At 49.4% G+C, this 13,041-nt stretch overlaps 1 protein-coding gene across 1 annotated transcript in view; it reads left to right on the forward strand.

Annotated features, from left to right (window-relative positions):
- Positions 1–12,826, forward strand: part of LOC127186345 (phosphatidate phosphatase LPIN2) — a 52,783-nt gene extending 39,957 nt beyond the window's left edge. Inside the window, exons 9-20 of the mRNA XM_051142757.1 lie at positions 2,164–2,351; positions 3,480–3,573; positions 3,946–4,015; positions 4,790–4,879; positions 6,169–6,251; positions 7,133–7,277; positions 7,777–7,925; positions 8,582–8,668; positions 9,455–9,607; positions 9,898–10,012; positions 11,243–11,346; positions 12,192–12,826. Coding sequence (XP_050998714.1) covers positions 2,164–2,351; positions 3,480–3,573; positions 3,946–4,015; positions 4,790–4,879; positions 6,169–6,251; positions 7,133–7,277; positions 7,777–7,925; positions 8,582–8,668; positions 9,455–9,607; positions 9,898–10,012; positions 11,243–11,346; positions 12,192–12,336 — 1,423 coding nt within the window. The 3' untranslated portion in view covers positions 12,337–12,826. The remainder of the gene's footprint in view (positions 1–2,163; positions 2,352–3,479; positions 3,574–3,945; positions 4,016–4,789; positions 4,880–6,168; positions 6,252–7,132; positions 7,278–7,776; positions 7,926–8,581; positions 8,669–9,454; positions 9,608–9,897; positions 10,013–11,242; positions 11,347–12,191) is intronic.
- The last annotated feature ends 215 nt before the right edge of the window (positions 12,827–13,041 follow it).

A 13,041-nucleotide genomic window follows, 5' to 3' on the forward strand; every position in this document is an offset into this window, starting at 1 on the left:
GGTCTTTAAAAGCCAAGAAGAAAGGGGGCGGGGAGGAGGAAGAGGAAATAGTCACTAATGCAGCGCAGCCCCACTGTCCTTGGCTGTAGGTCACTGGTTAAGATCGCTGTGTATTAGCCACATTAGCATAAGGACTGACTACTGGGACGTGTCACAAGTGTGCTCTGTTGTGATTGCCACAGTTTATACAGCTAAACTTTCACATGTCTCATCATTCCTGTGGATTTGGCAATGTGCTGAGTCAGATGTCGTTACTGGTTGAATGACACCAGCTGTTGCAACTGATAAAGCTCAGTGCCTCGCTCTTCGGGACAGCGGTCCAGAACCGATGTGGGTGGGAGGCCCCATAGGAGCAGAGAGCGAAGAGGCAGGGCCTGGGTGGGGGTGTGCAGAATTTGTCAGGTGGCTGCAGGAGATCCGTGTGTGCCCAGTAAAGACGATGCAGGCGCTAGAGGGCACACGAGCTCTTCTGTTCGTACCAAGTGTGGGTGTTGCCTCCCTGCCCCTCCCTGCATGGCTTTGCTGTGCTACCATGTCTCAGAGGGCTTGGCTTTCTAACCATTTTTAATGAAGAGACAATTTCTCCATCAGTTTCATGTCAGGTTTTGGAAGTGTGCATTACTATTCAGAGAAAATTTCCCCAAACCTAAAACTATGTCTGCGTGTCTATACGCTCTTGTTGCCTACTACACAACTTTTAGATTTTTTTTCAGACGTTTGTGATAATTTCACCAGATGTGCCATGTTTTGTTTTGCTTTAATAAAACTTTTAAACCTCTGCCTTCAGTCAGGTGTGGTGGCGCACACCTCTAATCCAGCACTTGGGAGGCAGCAGCAGGCGGATCACTGTGAGTTCGAGGCCAGCTGGACTACAGAGTGAGTCCAGGACAGTCAAGGCTACACAGAGACCCTGTCTCGAAAAACCAAAAAATAATAATAATTAATTAATTAATAATAGAGGTAGTGGTAGTAATAAAAATAATTCTGCGTAGGGATGTGAGTTAGTGGTTGAGTGCCTGCCTAGCACACACGAGGACCCTGAGCTCAGTCCCCAGTACTAAAAATAAATTTCCCAGCCTCTAGGAAAAATCTGAACATCTCAAATACTATACCACTACCCAAGAGTTAAAGTAGTTAACGCTTGTGGCACGAAATGCAGTGTGCCATGATGTTATTTCACATTTAGGGTCCACTGCAAAAGCTTTCCACATGCTCTGTGCCTCCTGTAGAAAGATACGGTCAGTAAGGTCCAGTCCTCAGGGCTGCAGAGGCGGTCTGCGTTCCTCTCGATGGCCTCACCTCCTGAGTGCTTTTCTCTCAAGTAATTCCTGCTTTTTAAATTAGTTTAGTTTTAGAGAGTATTAAGATGAATTTAGAAAAGCCTTGGAGTTGGCAAGGCGTTGTTTTAAGAACACAGCCCTGGACCCGGTAATTTCTGCAGGCTGTGTGTGCTACCGCGTCCGTTTTCCTGGAATGCGGGATCAAAGGGCTTCCAAATGGCAGGTTTTTCTTAACTGTCTGTTATTTCATTGTGACAATTTAAGTAAGTGCTTATAACTCCACTACTCCTTTACCCCAGCAGGAAGGCCCCAGTTGAACGGCCGTCACTATTGTGCGTGGCTCTTGAAGTGTTTGCAACGTTCCCAGTTGGTGTTTTAGAATTCAGAGTCTCACGAATGTCACTTAAGATCTGGTTTTCAAACATTACTGTAAAAAGCTGTAGGGCCAGGTCACTGGGAAGGTGCTGGGGGCTAAGAGTGCTTACAGTTAAACCATAGGAACCCAAGTTCAAGTCCCCAGCACCCACATCAAAAAAAAAAAGAAAAAGAAAAAAAAGAAAGAAAAAAGGCATGGCCACCTCCCATGCCTCTAACTCCAGCCTGGCCCAGATGGCAAGCCTGCAGTTGAGGGAGGCACCTGTTTTAAGGCAGGAAGAACCCAACTGACACTCTGCTCTGACTTTTCATGTGTGTTTGCTGTCCCACACTTCGATGCGTGTGTCTGCACGCATATGCCCCAGAAGCTGGATTTGATTTTCTAGCTGTTCCTCCTAGGGGATAAGCTGTTTGATTTGAGGCCCTAGAAGACCATATACTTAGCCAAAACTCTAAGGATCGTGTGACAGAACACATAGTTATTTCTGCTTTCTTCCCTCTGCTGCAGTGACACAGATCCGGGTTCCAGGCAGTGGCCTGAGGCCGACACGTTCTCGGGCTCTCAGTCCCCACAGTCTGTGGGAAGCGCAGCTGCGGACAGTGGCACAGAATGCCTCTCAGACTCGGCCATGGACTTGCCTGATGTCACGCTCTCCCTCTGTGGAGGCCTCAGTGAGAACGGAGAGATTTCTAAAGGTATGTGCACAGCTATGCCTGCTCATCACTAGGTTTAAAATCTGTCCTTGTGCACAGACCTCTAGTCAATAAATTACCGACATGAGGGGAAACTGATGAGAACTCTACTTTTAAACAATGAATGGTGTCTTAAGTTCTTGACGGGCCGTGTGAGCGTGGGGTGCCTTGCCATAAAGCTCTACAGCCTAATCGTGCCTCTGTGTGGCATAGTTCGGGAGGACATCTACCTTGAAGACTGACTTCAAATTCAGAATTTGCTAACTCACAGGCCGGGATCACACTGCATTGACCTATGGGGTGGGGTGCCCAGCTGCCTTCCTGACAAACGGTGTGAGTTGGGCCATGATGCTGTGGGACAGTGGCTGTCCACTGAGTAGACCGTGCCCTTACCTTCTATCAGAGGCTTGAAAGATGTCTATCCCATGTTCTTCCAGCTGTTGCCCCCACTTCCTGTAGTTAAGATCGCTGCGGTCCTTGTGCTTCCTCCGTAAGCAGCGGACCTGCCTGATCTGCTCCTAACCCCTCCTTACTGTAGCTTAAATGACGCTGGGCCAAGTTGCCTAGATCAGCCTACATAGTCCAGGCAGATCTGGGTCCCTCAGTTTTCATGCCTCTGGCAGCTTTTATTCATTTAAAAATTAAACTTTTCCTCAGTTTGGCCACTGGCCTGTCATACCTCTTTCTAACAGGTCAGATTTCCTCCGTGACTAGCAGCACCATCACTTCAGCACTGTCCTCATGTCCTCCCCCTTCAGAGAGCAGAGACGTGAGAAAGGACTAGGAGAGCAGAGCTCCGGGACTGTCTCAACATGGCAGCAGGGGTGTTAGGAAGGACAGGCGCAGGGTGTTAGGAAGGACAGGTCCAGAGTGTTAGGAAAGAAAGGTGCAGGGGTGTTAAAAAAGGAAAGGGTGTTACAAAAGAAAGGGGTTGGGGTTTTAAGTTTTACTTCGATTTGGGGTTTAGTTTGCTCAAGTCCTATATATATTCAAGTGTCTTTTGATAAATATGGGAAAGCATAGCTTTTTCAAAAGCCTTTTCTAGGCCCACAAGCCCTTGAGCACCGTGCACCGTGACCATCCTGCAGGCTCTGTGCGCGCTGACCGCGCTGGCTGTCACTTGCTTTACAGAGAAATTCCTGGAGCACATCATCACATACCACGAGTTTGCAGAGAACCCTGGCCTTATCGACAACCCAAACCTCGTGATTCGGATCTATAACCGGTGAGCGCCCTTGGGTCCCTGCTAGGCCCTCTGCAGTGCTTACCTGTCACTGTGGTCCTCACTGCAAAGTCTGGGCCCTGAAAACAGTGATCCCTGTCACTGAAGCTTCAGCTCATTTCCCCCGAGTCGCTGAAACGCTGTTTTTTCTGTTGTATAGATTTTTCTCAGCTTAGAGAAATTTGGTTTAAAGTAAATCTTCAAATTTTTAGTTACTTATCTCTTCATTGGAAAGAATCAGCAATTTGATGAGTTATTTTTCCACTTTTCCTCTAGTCTTTCAACCCTCCTTCTGTCTCAGTCTTCCCTCCCAGCCCTGCTTTGCTTCTGACACCCTCTGTGTAATGGTTTTGCACAATTTTTTGTTTCTCATAGTTACTACAACTGGGCTTTGGCTGCTCCCATGATCCTTAGCTTGCAAGTATTCCAGAAGAGTCTACCTAAGGTGAGCGATGTGCATTTGCAACCATCTTCAGGGTCTCTGTAACCTACAACAGTCAGAAGGCTTATGCTCTGTGCCACTCGGTTCTAGGGAAGGGTTTGAGTTTAATATTTTATATCAAGGTCCAAACTGCTGTATTTGCCTACTGCAACCTAGGCAGTTACCTGGCCTGCCACTTTTCCTCATTTTTGTCAAGTATTTATACCAATTTTTGACATTGTGTAAAAATTTAGAGACACAAACTAAGAGTGCTCAGTGATAGGACGCTTTCCTAAATGTGTGGAGTCTGAGGTCAATCCCCAGTAACACAGGAGAAAGGGAAATGGCAGGTTTTACTAAATCAGTTAAAAATGGAATCAGGGAATTAAATATCTACTTCCCAGGGTGGGAAGCAGCAAGGTGTGGGTGGTGTGGTCACAGAAAGGTGACATCAGCGCAGCTGGCATGCCTGTTATATAGAACTGCCCACCAATAAGACATTTGCTTATTCAGCTTTGTGTCATAAAGGACCAAGTGTTCCAGAGATAAGAGATGAGACTTACTGTCTGTCCGCTCGCAGACCCCTCAGGTCCATGGGCCTCACCAAGCTGCCTGGAGCCTGTCATTTCAAAGGAGTGCATGCCTTTCCTTCTGAGCCACTGACAGCACTAGGCGGGTTCGGGAAGTGTGTGTAGCATCACCCATTTTACAGGAAGGCACTGTCACACAGCACAGTGGTAGTGAGGAGTCAGTGGTTTACAGCCACTCGATTATGTTGACCTGTCTGACTGTTTGTAGGCCACAGTTGAGTCCTGGGTTAAAGACAAGATGCCAAAGAAATCTGGCCGATGGTGGTTTTGGCGTAAGAGAGAAAGCATGACAAAACAGGTAATGAATCTGGCTTATTTTAAAAACAACTCTCTTTCTGCCACTCATATGAAGGTAGGCTGGCTGACAGCCTGGCAGTGACTAACCGCGGTCAGCAGCTCTGAGGCGTCACCACAGGCAATGGAGACACTTCACTTGCCAGGGTTTAGAAAGGCTGGAGGAAGCCTTGTAAGCAGTGAGGGTGCCCTGTGGACTCCAGAGCTGTGTTCTTTTTCCCTCCTGTGCTACCTCTCAGGTATGAGCAAATCAACATGCAACACGCAGAACATCCCTCAGGTGTCAGCAAATCTACATGCAAACACGCAGAACATCCCTCAGGTGTCAGCAAATCTACATGCAAACATGCAGAACATCCCTCGGGTGTGAGCAAATCTACATGGAAACATGCAGAACATCCCTTGGGTGTGAGCAAATCTACATGCAAACACGCAGAACATCCCTCGGGTGTCAGCAAATCCACATGCAAACACGCAGAACATCCTTCGGGTGTCAGCAAATCTACATGCAAACACGCAGAACATCCCTCGGGTGTCAGCAAATCTACATGCAAACACGCAGAACATCCTTGAGAGTCAGCAAATCTACATGCAAACATGCAGAACATCCCTCGGGTGTGAGCAAATCTACATACAAACACACAGAACATCCCTTGGGTGTGAGCAAATCTACATGCAAACACACAGAACATCTCTTTTGGCAAAGCAGAGGAGAGCAGGTTTGTCCAGAGACCCACACTCAATGAGTCTTCATTTTCAGAGCCTTCTAAAGAAGAGGGTTCTGGGAGTTTTACCTGTTGTTTTTCAGATAACAGACAGGTGTGTCCTGCTTCGCCAGAGTCATGATTATGTCGGTGTGGCCTCTGGCTGCCTGTCTCCCTTCTGCAGGGCCCAAGCAGGAGTTCAGGTGTCTCTACCAGAGACCTGGCACTGGGCCGGCTATATTTTGTGGTTTAATATACTACTCTTAAAGTTTCCTGCTAGCTCCTCAAGGTCAGAGTTTTCTCTATGTAGGCCTGGCTGTCCTGGAACTTACTATGTAGACCAAGCTGGCCTTGAACTCAGAGATACACCTGCCTCTGCCTCCCAGGGTGCTGGGTTTAAAGGCACGTGCTGCCACTGCCTGGCTTGACAGTAGCTTTTTATAAACAGCATATGATTTCCACCCTTTGGCTTCAAGTATAAAAAGTCTGAAGTTTTCTATGATGGGTTGAAGTTTTTGTTTTCTGTTGAGGACTACAGCTGAAATCTGGAGAAAACATTGTCCACTGGTGTTATCCTGCTTCTTTCTAGTTGCCAGAGACGAAGGAGGGAAAATCTGAGGTACCCTCAACAAATGACCTGCCTTCCAGTGTTGAGGAGCCAGCCAGTGCCAGGTGGGTTTCCTGTCCTTTCTCCTCGCTCACAGCAGTTGGGCAGTTCCTGCCTGGCTGTTAGGACAGGTCTGCTGAAGTTGTAGCTGGAAACACCTTTTCCCTGTAGAGAGACCTGACGTTCAGACGCTTGTCAGTGTCTCTGGGCAGAGAAGAACTGCCTTGCCCAGTTTACCAAACAAAATGCAGACATCAACTCCCCTACCTGCTGTGCCCATCACAGAGCCAGGTTGCTAGGAAGGGCAGAACTTGGGGAAGGGATCCTGGATATAGTCAGAACTGTTGTCCTGGTATCTCTGCTTTTCAGGGGGACAGAGGGGACATGGCAAAGCTTTGGGGGGGGCGTTGTCCTCTCCTTTGGCCTGAGAGAGCTGAGCATGTGTCTGCTTGTGTGCTCACACCCCCAGCCCTGTTCTCATCCACACCCACACAGCAGTTCCAACCTAGGAGTTTATCTTCTAGCTCTTTCTCTTTGAAAAGGAGTGTAAAGAGAATTTACCAACTTTAGCCATATTTCCTGCCGTGTCCAGTGAGTGCCATGAGGTCTGCCTGCTCCTTTTGCTAATGATATTTTACAAGGTGCAGATACAGAAGTAACTGTCTGCCGCTTAGCAGGAGAGGAAGATGGCGGCCTCCTAAGTGTGCAATGCCAGTGCTTATGGCATAAGTAACTGGATATGTGGTGGTGGAAACAACTCTTGTCATCCTAGAAAGGGTTGATGGTATAGTGGTTTGCTTTGTTGTTTGAGAGTAGGTCTTCCTATATAGCCCAGGCTTGAACAGATTATGGACGTATGGTGCTTGTGTATTTTCTTGTCCTTACTGATAAAAGCCCTCATCAGTCAAGTACCCTGCCTCTTTGTAACTAGTTTGATGTTGGATAGACCTCCAGAAGATGACACTTCCAGTGATGAGGGGTCACAGGAGCTGGAGGAAACAGTCAGGGTTGACACCGTCTCCATGGAGACCCTGAGCCACTGTAGCACAGCTTCATATAAGAAGTCTCTCCGACTCTCCTCGGACCAGATCGTGAGTAACGTGCGGCAGAGCTGTGCTTTATAGATAACCCTCTCTAGGACAGTAGCACCCTCGGCCCTGGTGAGCAGTCAGGACTCCTCAGAGAGCCTGTGGTGGGCCTTTCCCACCGCTGCCACCTCCTCTGTGTCTGACGTGAGCTGGGAGTGGCATCACAGAGCTGGCAGGTTGCTCTGTGAGTCCCACTTGGCACTCAGCGCAGGACCACACGCTGCCTTCTGGGGTGAGCATGCGGCTCTGGCCAGGCCAGTGACCAGCGATTCCAGGTGGGAGATAGGTTTTGTTTTGTGCAGGGCATCAGGAAATACATGGAATTGGAAAACAGTACTCAGGCAGCATGGCTTCTGTAACCATGTGACACGCTTGAGTTTGAGGTGGATGACATGCTCACACCATGAAACCACACATGCCCTGAGTTTTGTTGTAAAGCCTTTAACTCCGTTTCAAGGTATGTGTTCTCAGCTTCCTTTAAATACTATTCTTGTTATAAAAGGCGAAACTGAAGCTCCATGATGGCCCCAATGACGTCGTGTTCAGCATTACAACCCAGTACCAGGGGACCTGCCGCTGCGCGGGAACCATCTACCTGTGGGACTGGAACGACAAGGTCATCATCTCTGACATCGATGGAACGATAACCAAGTATGCTTGAGCCTGGGGGCCCAGGGATGCTGTGGGCCGCGGAGGCGGGCCTCCTGGGAGGGGCAGGAATGCTGTGGGCTGGGAAGGCGGGCCTCCTGGGGGCAGGGATGCTGTGGGCTGGGGAGGCGGGCCTCCTGGGAGGGGCAGGAATGCTGTGGGCTGGGAAGGCGGGCCTCCTGGGGGCAGGGATGCTGTGGGCTGGGGAGGCGGGCCTCCTTGGAGACAGGGATGCTGTGGGCCAGGGAGGCGGGCGGTCCTCGTGGCAGTGAGAGCAGTCCGTGGTTGAGGAGGTGGCAGAAGCACCACACCAAGGAATTTCAAAGGTAGCTTGGAAAGATTTGGCTATTTGGTCTCCAAATTCTAGTGTTCAAAGAAAACAAACTGCCATTATCTCTGAAAATAAATCATAGGTTTTCCTGTAAAACCCCATTTGGAGCACCTCGGGGTATATTATTGCAGAACTGCCTTGCAGCTGCACAGAATCAGAATGAAACCAGCTTGGTCACATTGTCCCAGCTTGGTTGTTACATTGTCCCTGCTTGGTCACATTGTCCCTGCTTGCACCCTCACTTAGTTCTCATTGGCAGCCAGCATGGAAACTATTTGGCTTTATGTGTTGAATTTCTGGTATCTGTCTATTTCTGCCCTCGTCCCAGGTCCGATGCTTTGGGACAGATTCTCCCACAGCTGGGCAAAGACTGGACTCACCAGGGCATAGCGAAGCTCTACCACTCCATCAATGAGTAAGTGCCCATCCCATACGCCCTCTGCCTCAATTTTGTTTGGACCAAGAACTAGAGAAAAATAAATTGTCCATCTGTATACACTGTGTGTTTACAGCCTGGATGTTTTTCCCTCTCTGTTTTCCAAAAGGTGTGCTTGGCATCCTACTAACACATCTCACCTGCCTTAGCTCCAGGTTCCTTATGCAGTCAGAACTGTAGTTATTTTTAGCTAGAATTTATCAGGAGAGCTGATTTTCATACCTTGATTTATTTACTGGGTAGATAGCATAGGCTTGTATAGAAAACAGTTCCTTAAGGGAAAACTAGCCATCCTTTTTGGCATCCTTGCATGACTGTCCCACTGATCTGGAGATGCACAGTGCCATCTTCAGCATGAGTCAACAGTATCACAATAACGAAAATCAAAATATGTCTGTTGCTTGGGTGTAATTTTATTCCCTGCCCTACAGAATGGTGTGTGTCCTACAAAGTGTTCTTTAAAATAAGACCGTGTGGATAGTTCCTTCACAACAAATACCATAAAGATAGTCCAGTTTTGTCCTGAACTAGGTGCAGTATGTATTCTGTCAGTGCTTTGCAGTTTAACATAATTCATTTTTGCATATGCTTCTCTTTTTTTCCATGGTGTCTAACCCTACCTGGTTTCTTCTCAGTTCAATAATTTGATTTTCAAAGTAAATGAGAGGAATTTGATTTAGATCTGATAAAAGAAAAAAAAAAAGTCTTTTCTTTATCCAGCAGATGTAGCTAACCAGGTGTATGCACGTGTGTTTGTGTTTTTAGAAACGGTTACAAGTTTCTGTACTGCTCAGCTCGGGCCATTGGCATGGCCGACATGACCCGAGGTTATCTTCACTGGGTCAATGACAAGGGCACGATCTTGCCCCGAGGCCCTCTGATGCTGTCTCCCAGCAGCCTGTTCTCTGCCTTCCACAGGTATCTTTCCAGTGGGTGTGCTGGGGGGCGGTGAGCTCAGCGCCCAGTGGAGTGTGTGGAGAGAACTCTGACTGGGCCCCCCAGGCTGTGGCGTGCTCAGGGTTGCTGCAGTGTGTGTTTCCACAAGTGTTGTCACTCAAATACCCTGTCATGAGACTGACTAGGAAGAAGGCTGACAGTGTGTAAGCATTGAGGACAAGGGTTGCCTGTGAACATGAACAGCTTTCCAAGAACAGACTCTAGTATAAGCTGCCATTTTGATTTTGATTATTTTATCTTTTCTTCTTTAGGGAAGTGATAGAAAAGAAACCAGAGAAGTTCAAAATTGAGTGTCTGAATGATATTAAGAACTTGTTTGCCCCGTCCAAGCAGCCCTTCTATGCTGCCTTCGGAAACCGTCCCAACGTAAGTGTATCTGGAGTGTGTGCTGGATTCTGTGTGAGCGAAGTTCAAGGAGAGGTTCACTTTAGGGCAGGCATAGCCATGCCATAGTTCTCAAGCCGGGTTCATAAGCAGAGTAAAATGGCTGTTGTGCCAGTGGGGTTACCCTGCACCCCAGAACTGGAGTGAGCCTCGAGCCTTGCACATTCGAGGCCTGTTGCCCACCATCCAGCCTCGTCGTCTCAAACCCTTGTGCCCTTTTAAAACTATTTTTTAAAACTATTTTGTGTGTCTGAGTGCCTTGCATGTGTGTGTGTGTGTGTGTGTGTGTGTGTGTGTGTGTGTGTGTGTGTGTGTGTGTGTACACACACCACATGGTGCATGCCTGTTGTCTGGAAGCCAGAAGAAGCATCAGGTGTCCTGGAACTGCAGTTAGGCTAGACTTGAGGCACCATATGGGTGTTAGAAATGGAACCCAGGTCCTTCTGCAGGAGCATCACGGGCTCCTGACAATGCGCCATCTCTCCAGTCCTTTTTGAACTTTATTTGTTGAGACAGGATTTCCGTGAGCCGCCCAGGCTGCCCTTGACCTCGTTCTGCAGCACCGGGAGCCTCTGAGCTTTGACGTCTTGCCTCGGCTGCCTGAGGTTCATGCTAGAGGCCAGGCTTACTCAAATTCCCTAGCGGTTGGGGAAGTCCTTCAGTTCCCTGTTGGCCCCGAGATGGTAGGCAGAAGGATACTCCCTCCGCCCCCCAGTTTGAAGATTTGCTCTGCCTTAACTCTCACTCAGCGGCTCTCAGCCTCCCTAACGCTGCGACCTTTTAAATACAGTTCCTCATGTTGTGATGACCCCAACTATAGATTATTTTCATTGTTACTTCATAACTGTAATTCTGATACTGTTATGAATCGTATGTAAATATCTTGATCTGCAGGATATCTTCTTAGATATGACCCCTGTGAAAGGGTCGTTTGACTCCCAAAGGCATCAAGACCCACAGCTTGAGAACCACTGTTGTCACTGGTTCTGAGCCAGGCCCCTGAGTCCAGCCCTTGCTCTTCCTTGCTGGTCCTCACCCTGCCTTTTGCACTGCGTCCTGGGTGGGGTGTGTCTGTATCTTGGGCACACTAAAGGTGTTGCTGCCATCTCCTGACTCCCTGTGCGCTCTGGTTTGTCTAAAGACTTCCACTCCTGAGTTGATGCAGTAGTTCTGGCTTATGGGGAACCAGCTAAGTTTTCATTTCTTTTGCAGGATGTCTATGCTTACACACAAGTCGGAGTTCCAGACTGTAGGATATTCACTGTGAATCCAAAGGGTGAATTAATACAGGAAAGGACCAAAGGAAACAAGTCATCGTAAGTGCGCTCAGGATGCCAGCATCCTGCAGCTGAGGACAAATAAGAACCAAGACACGCCCTGTTGTGGGTGGGTGGTCTGCCTTCTGGTACTCAGGAGAGGGTGAGAAGGTGTCCCAGCCCTGAGGGACAGTGTCCCAAGGGTATCCCAGGTATGGGAGCCTAGGAACCTCACAGCTCTGGGGTGGGACAGTGTCCCAAAGGTATCTGAGGCTCTGGAGCCCAGAAACCTCACAGTTCTGAGAGGAGGCTTCCTCAACAGAGGTGTTGCATGTCTGAGGCAGGAATAGTCGGCTGAGGCAGGAATAGTCACCATGAAAAGCTCTGCTGAGGAGCCGCCATTTTGTCTGTCTCCACAGCCCCAGGGCTGGAAGGAGGACTGGCAGAGAGTCACTTTAAAAAAAAAAAAATAGTGGCCCAATGCTCATGGGCTAGACACATTAGCTCTTGGGGGTGGTGATACAGTGGGCCAAAGGACAAGGATGGCGCTCCCCACAGCTTGGGGAAGGTACCCTGTCACAGGACTGGGGGAGGGTGGCAGTGTGTAGCTGAAGCAGCAGGCTACCACAGCTGGGGGAGGGACTGCCACAGCTTTGGGGCTTTGATCTAGTGACTCTGGGGGAGATCCCAGCAGGCCCAGCCTGAGGAGCAAAGCTAAGCCTCTTTGAGTGCTTTTCCCTGTGGACAGCAGCTTAAGGACTCTGTTTATGACATGTGTGTAGAAGGCAGCCTGGACCCTGTGGTGGGCAGCCCCCTTTCAGGCTGCGGGGCAGCTTAACAGCCCATGGTCTTGTGTGATGGCAGTTGTGACATCACCGCTGTGTCTCTTCCCCAACCCCTTCCAGGTACCACAGGCTGAGTGAGCTGGTGGAGCACGTGTTTCCGCTCCTCAGCAAGGAGCAGAGCTCGGCCTTCCCCTGCCCGGAGTTCAGCTCCTTCTGCTACTGGAGAGAGCCCATCCCTGCCGTGGACCTGGACGACCTGGCGTGAACAGGGCCTTCGTGGCAGGTGGGGGCACTGTCACTCGCCTCCCCGCAGAGAGAGTCACAGGACCTCTTACAGACGAAGACCCAGGGTCTGGCAGTCAGGAACCTGCTCTCCACCACAGGCACAGGATCCCCTAAGTTGCCACTGCCGCCCTCCTTCAGCTCCCAGGCCAACACTGAGCACCTGGACAGAGAATTAAGGGGGCTCAGCCCAAGTTAGGCGCCTGTGCTCACAACGTGTGGGTCCGCACGTGCTTCCGGTGGAGCTGTGAGCTGGGCGCTGCTCGACTGCATAATTTAAAAAGGAAGAAATCAGAAACTGAAAACGACTGGACCAGCATATTATTGCACAAAGTAAAGAGGCAGACTTTCCACTGGTCAGTTGAGATCGTTTCTCTCTATAACCAGGGCTTTCTCCAGAGGTCCGGTTAGCGTTGCCGGCTGTGTGTACTGTCCTCCTCGGGACACCTCCGCTCTGGGACACTGAGTAGGACAACGGCACCAGCGTGGGCGTTTGGAGGGAACACATCTGCACCTCCTCGCCTCGCCTGTCCCTGTGCACACTGAGAAAGAAGCCTTTCCAGTTGCCATCCTGACCGCGGCGGAAGGACAGATGCATACTTTATGTCTAGAGCAATGGTGAGGAGTTGGTATAAAGCACAGACAAGGTGACGCCACCCTCAGAGACATTTAGAAAGGCAGTTGCACT

Source organism: Acomys russatus, unplaced genomic scaffold (genome assembly GCF_903995435.1).
Source record: "Acomys russatus unplaced genomic scaffold, mAcoRus1.1, whole genome shotgun sequence".
NCBI classification, from domain to species: Eukaryota; Metazoa; Chordata; class Mammalia; order Rodentia; family Muridae; genus Acomys; species Acomys russatus.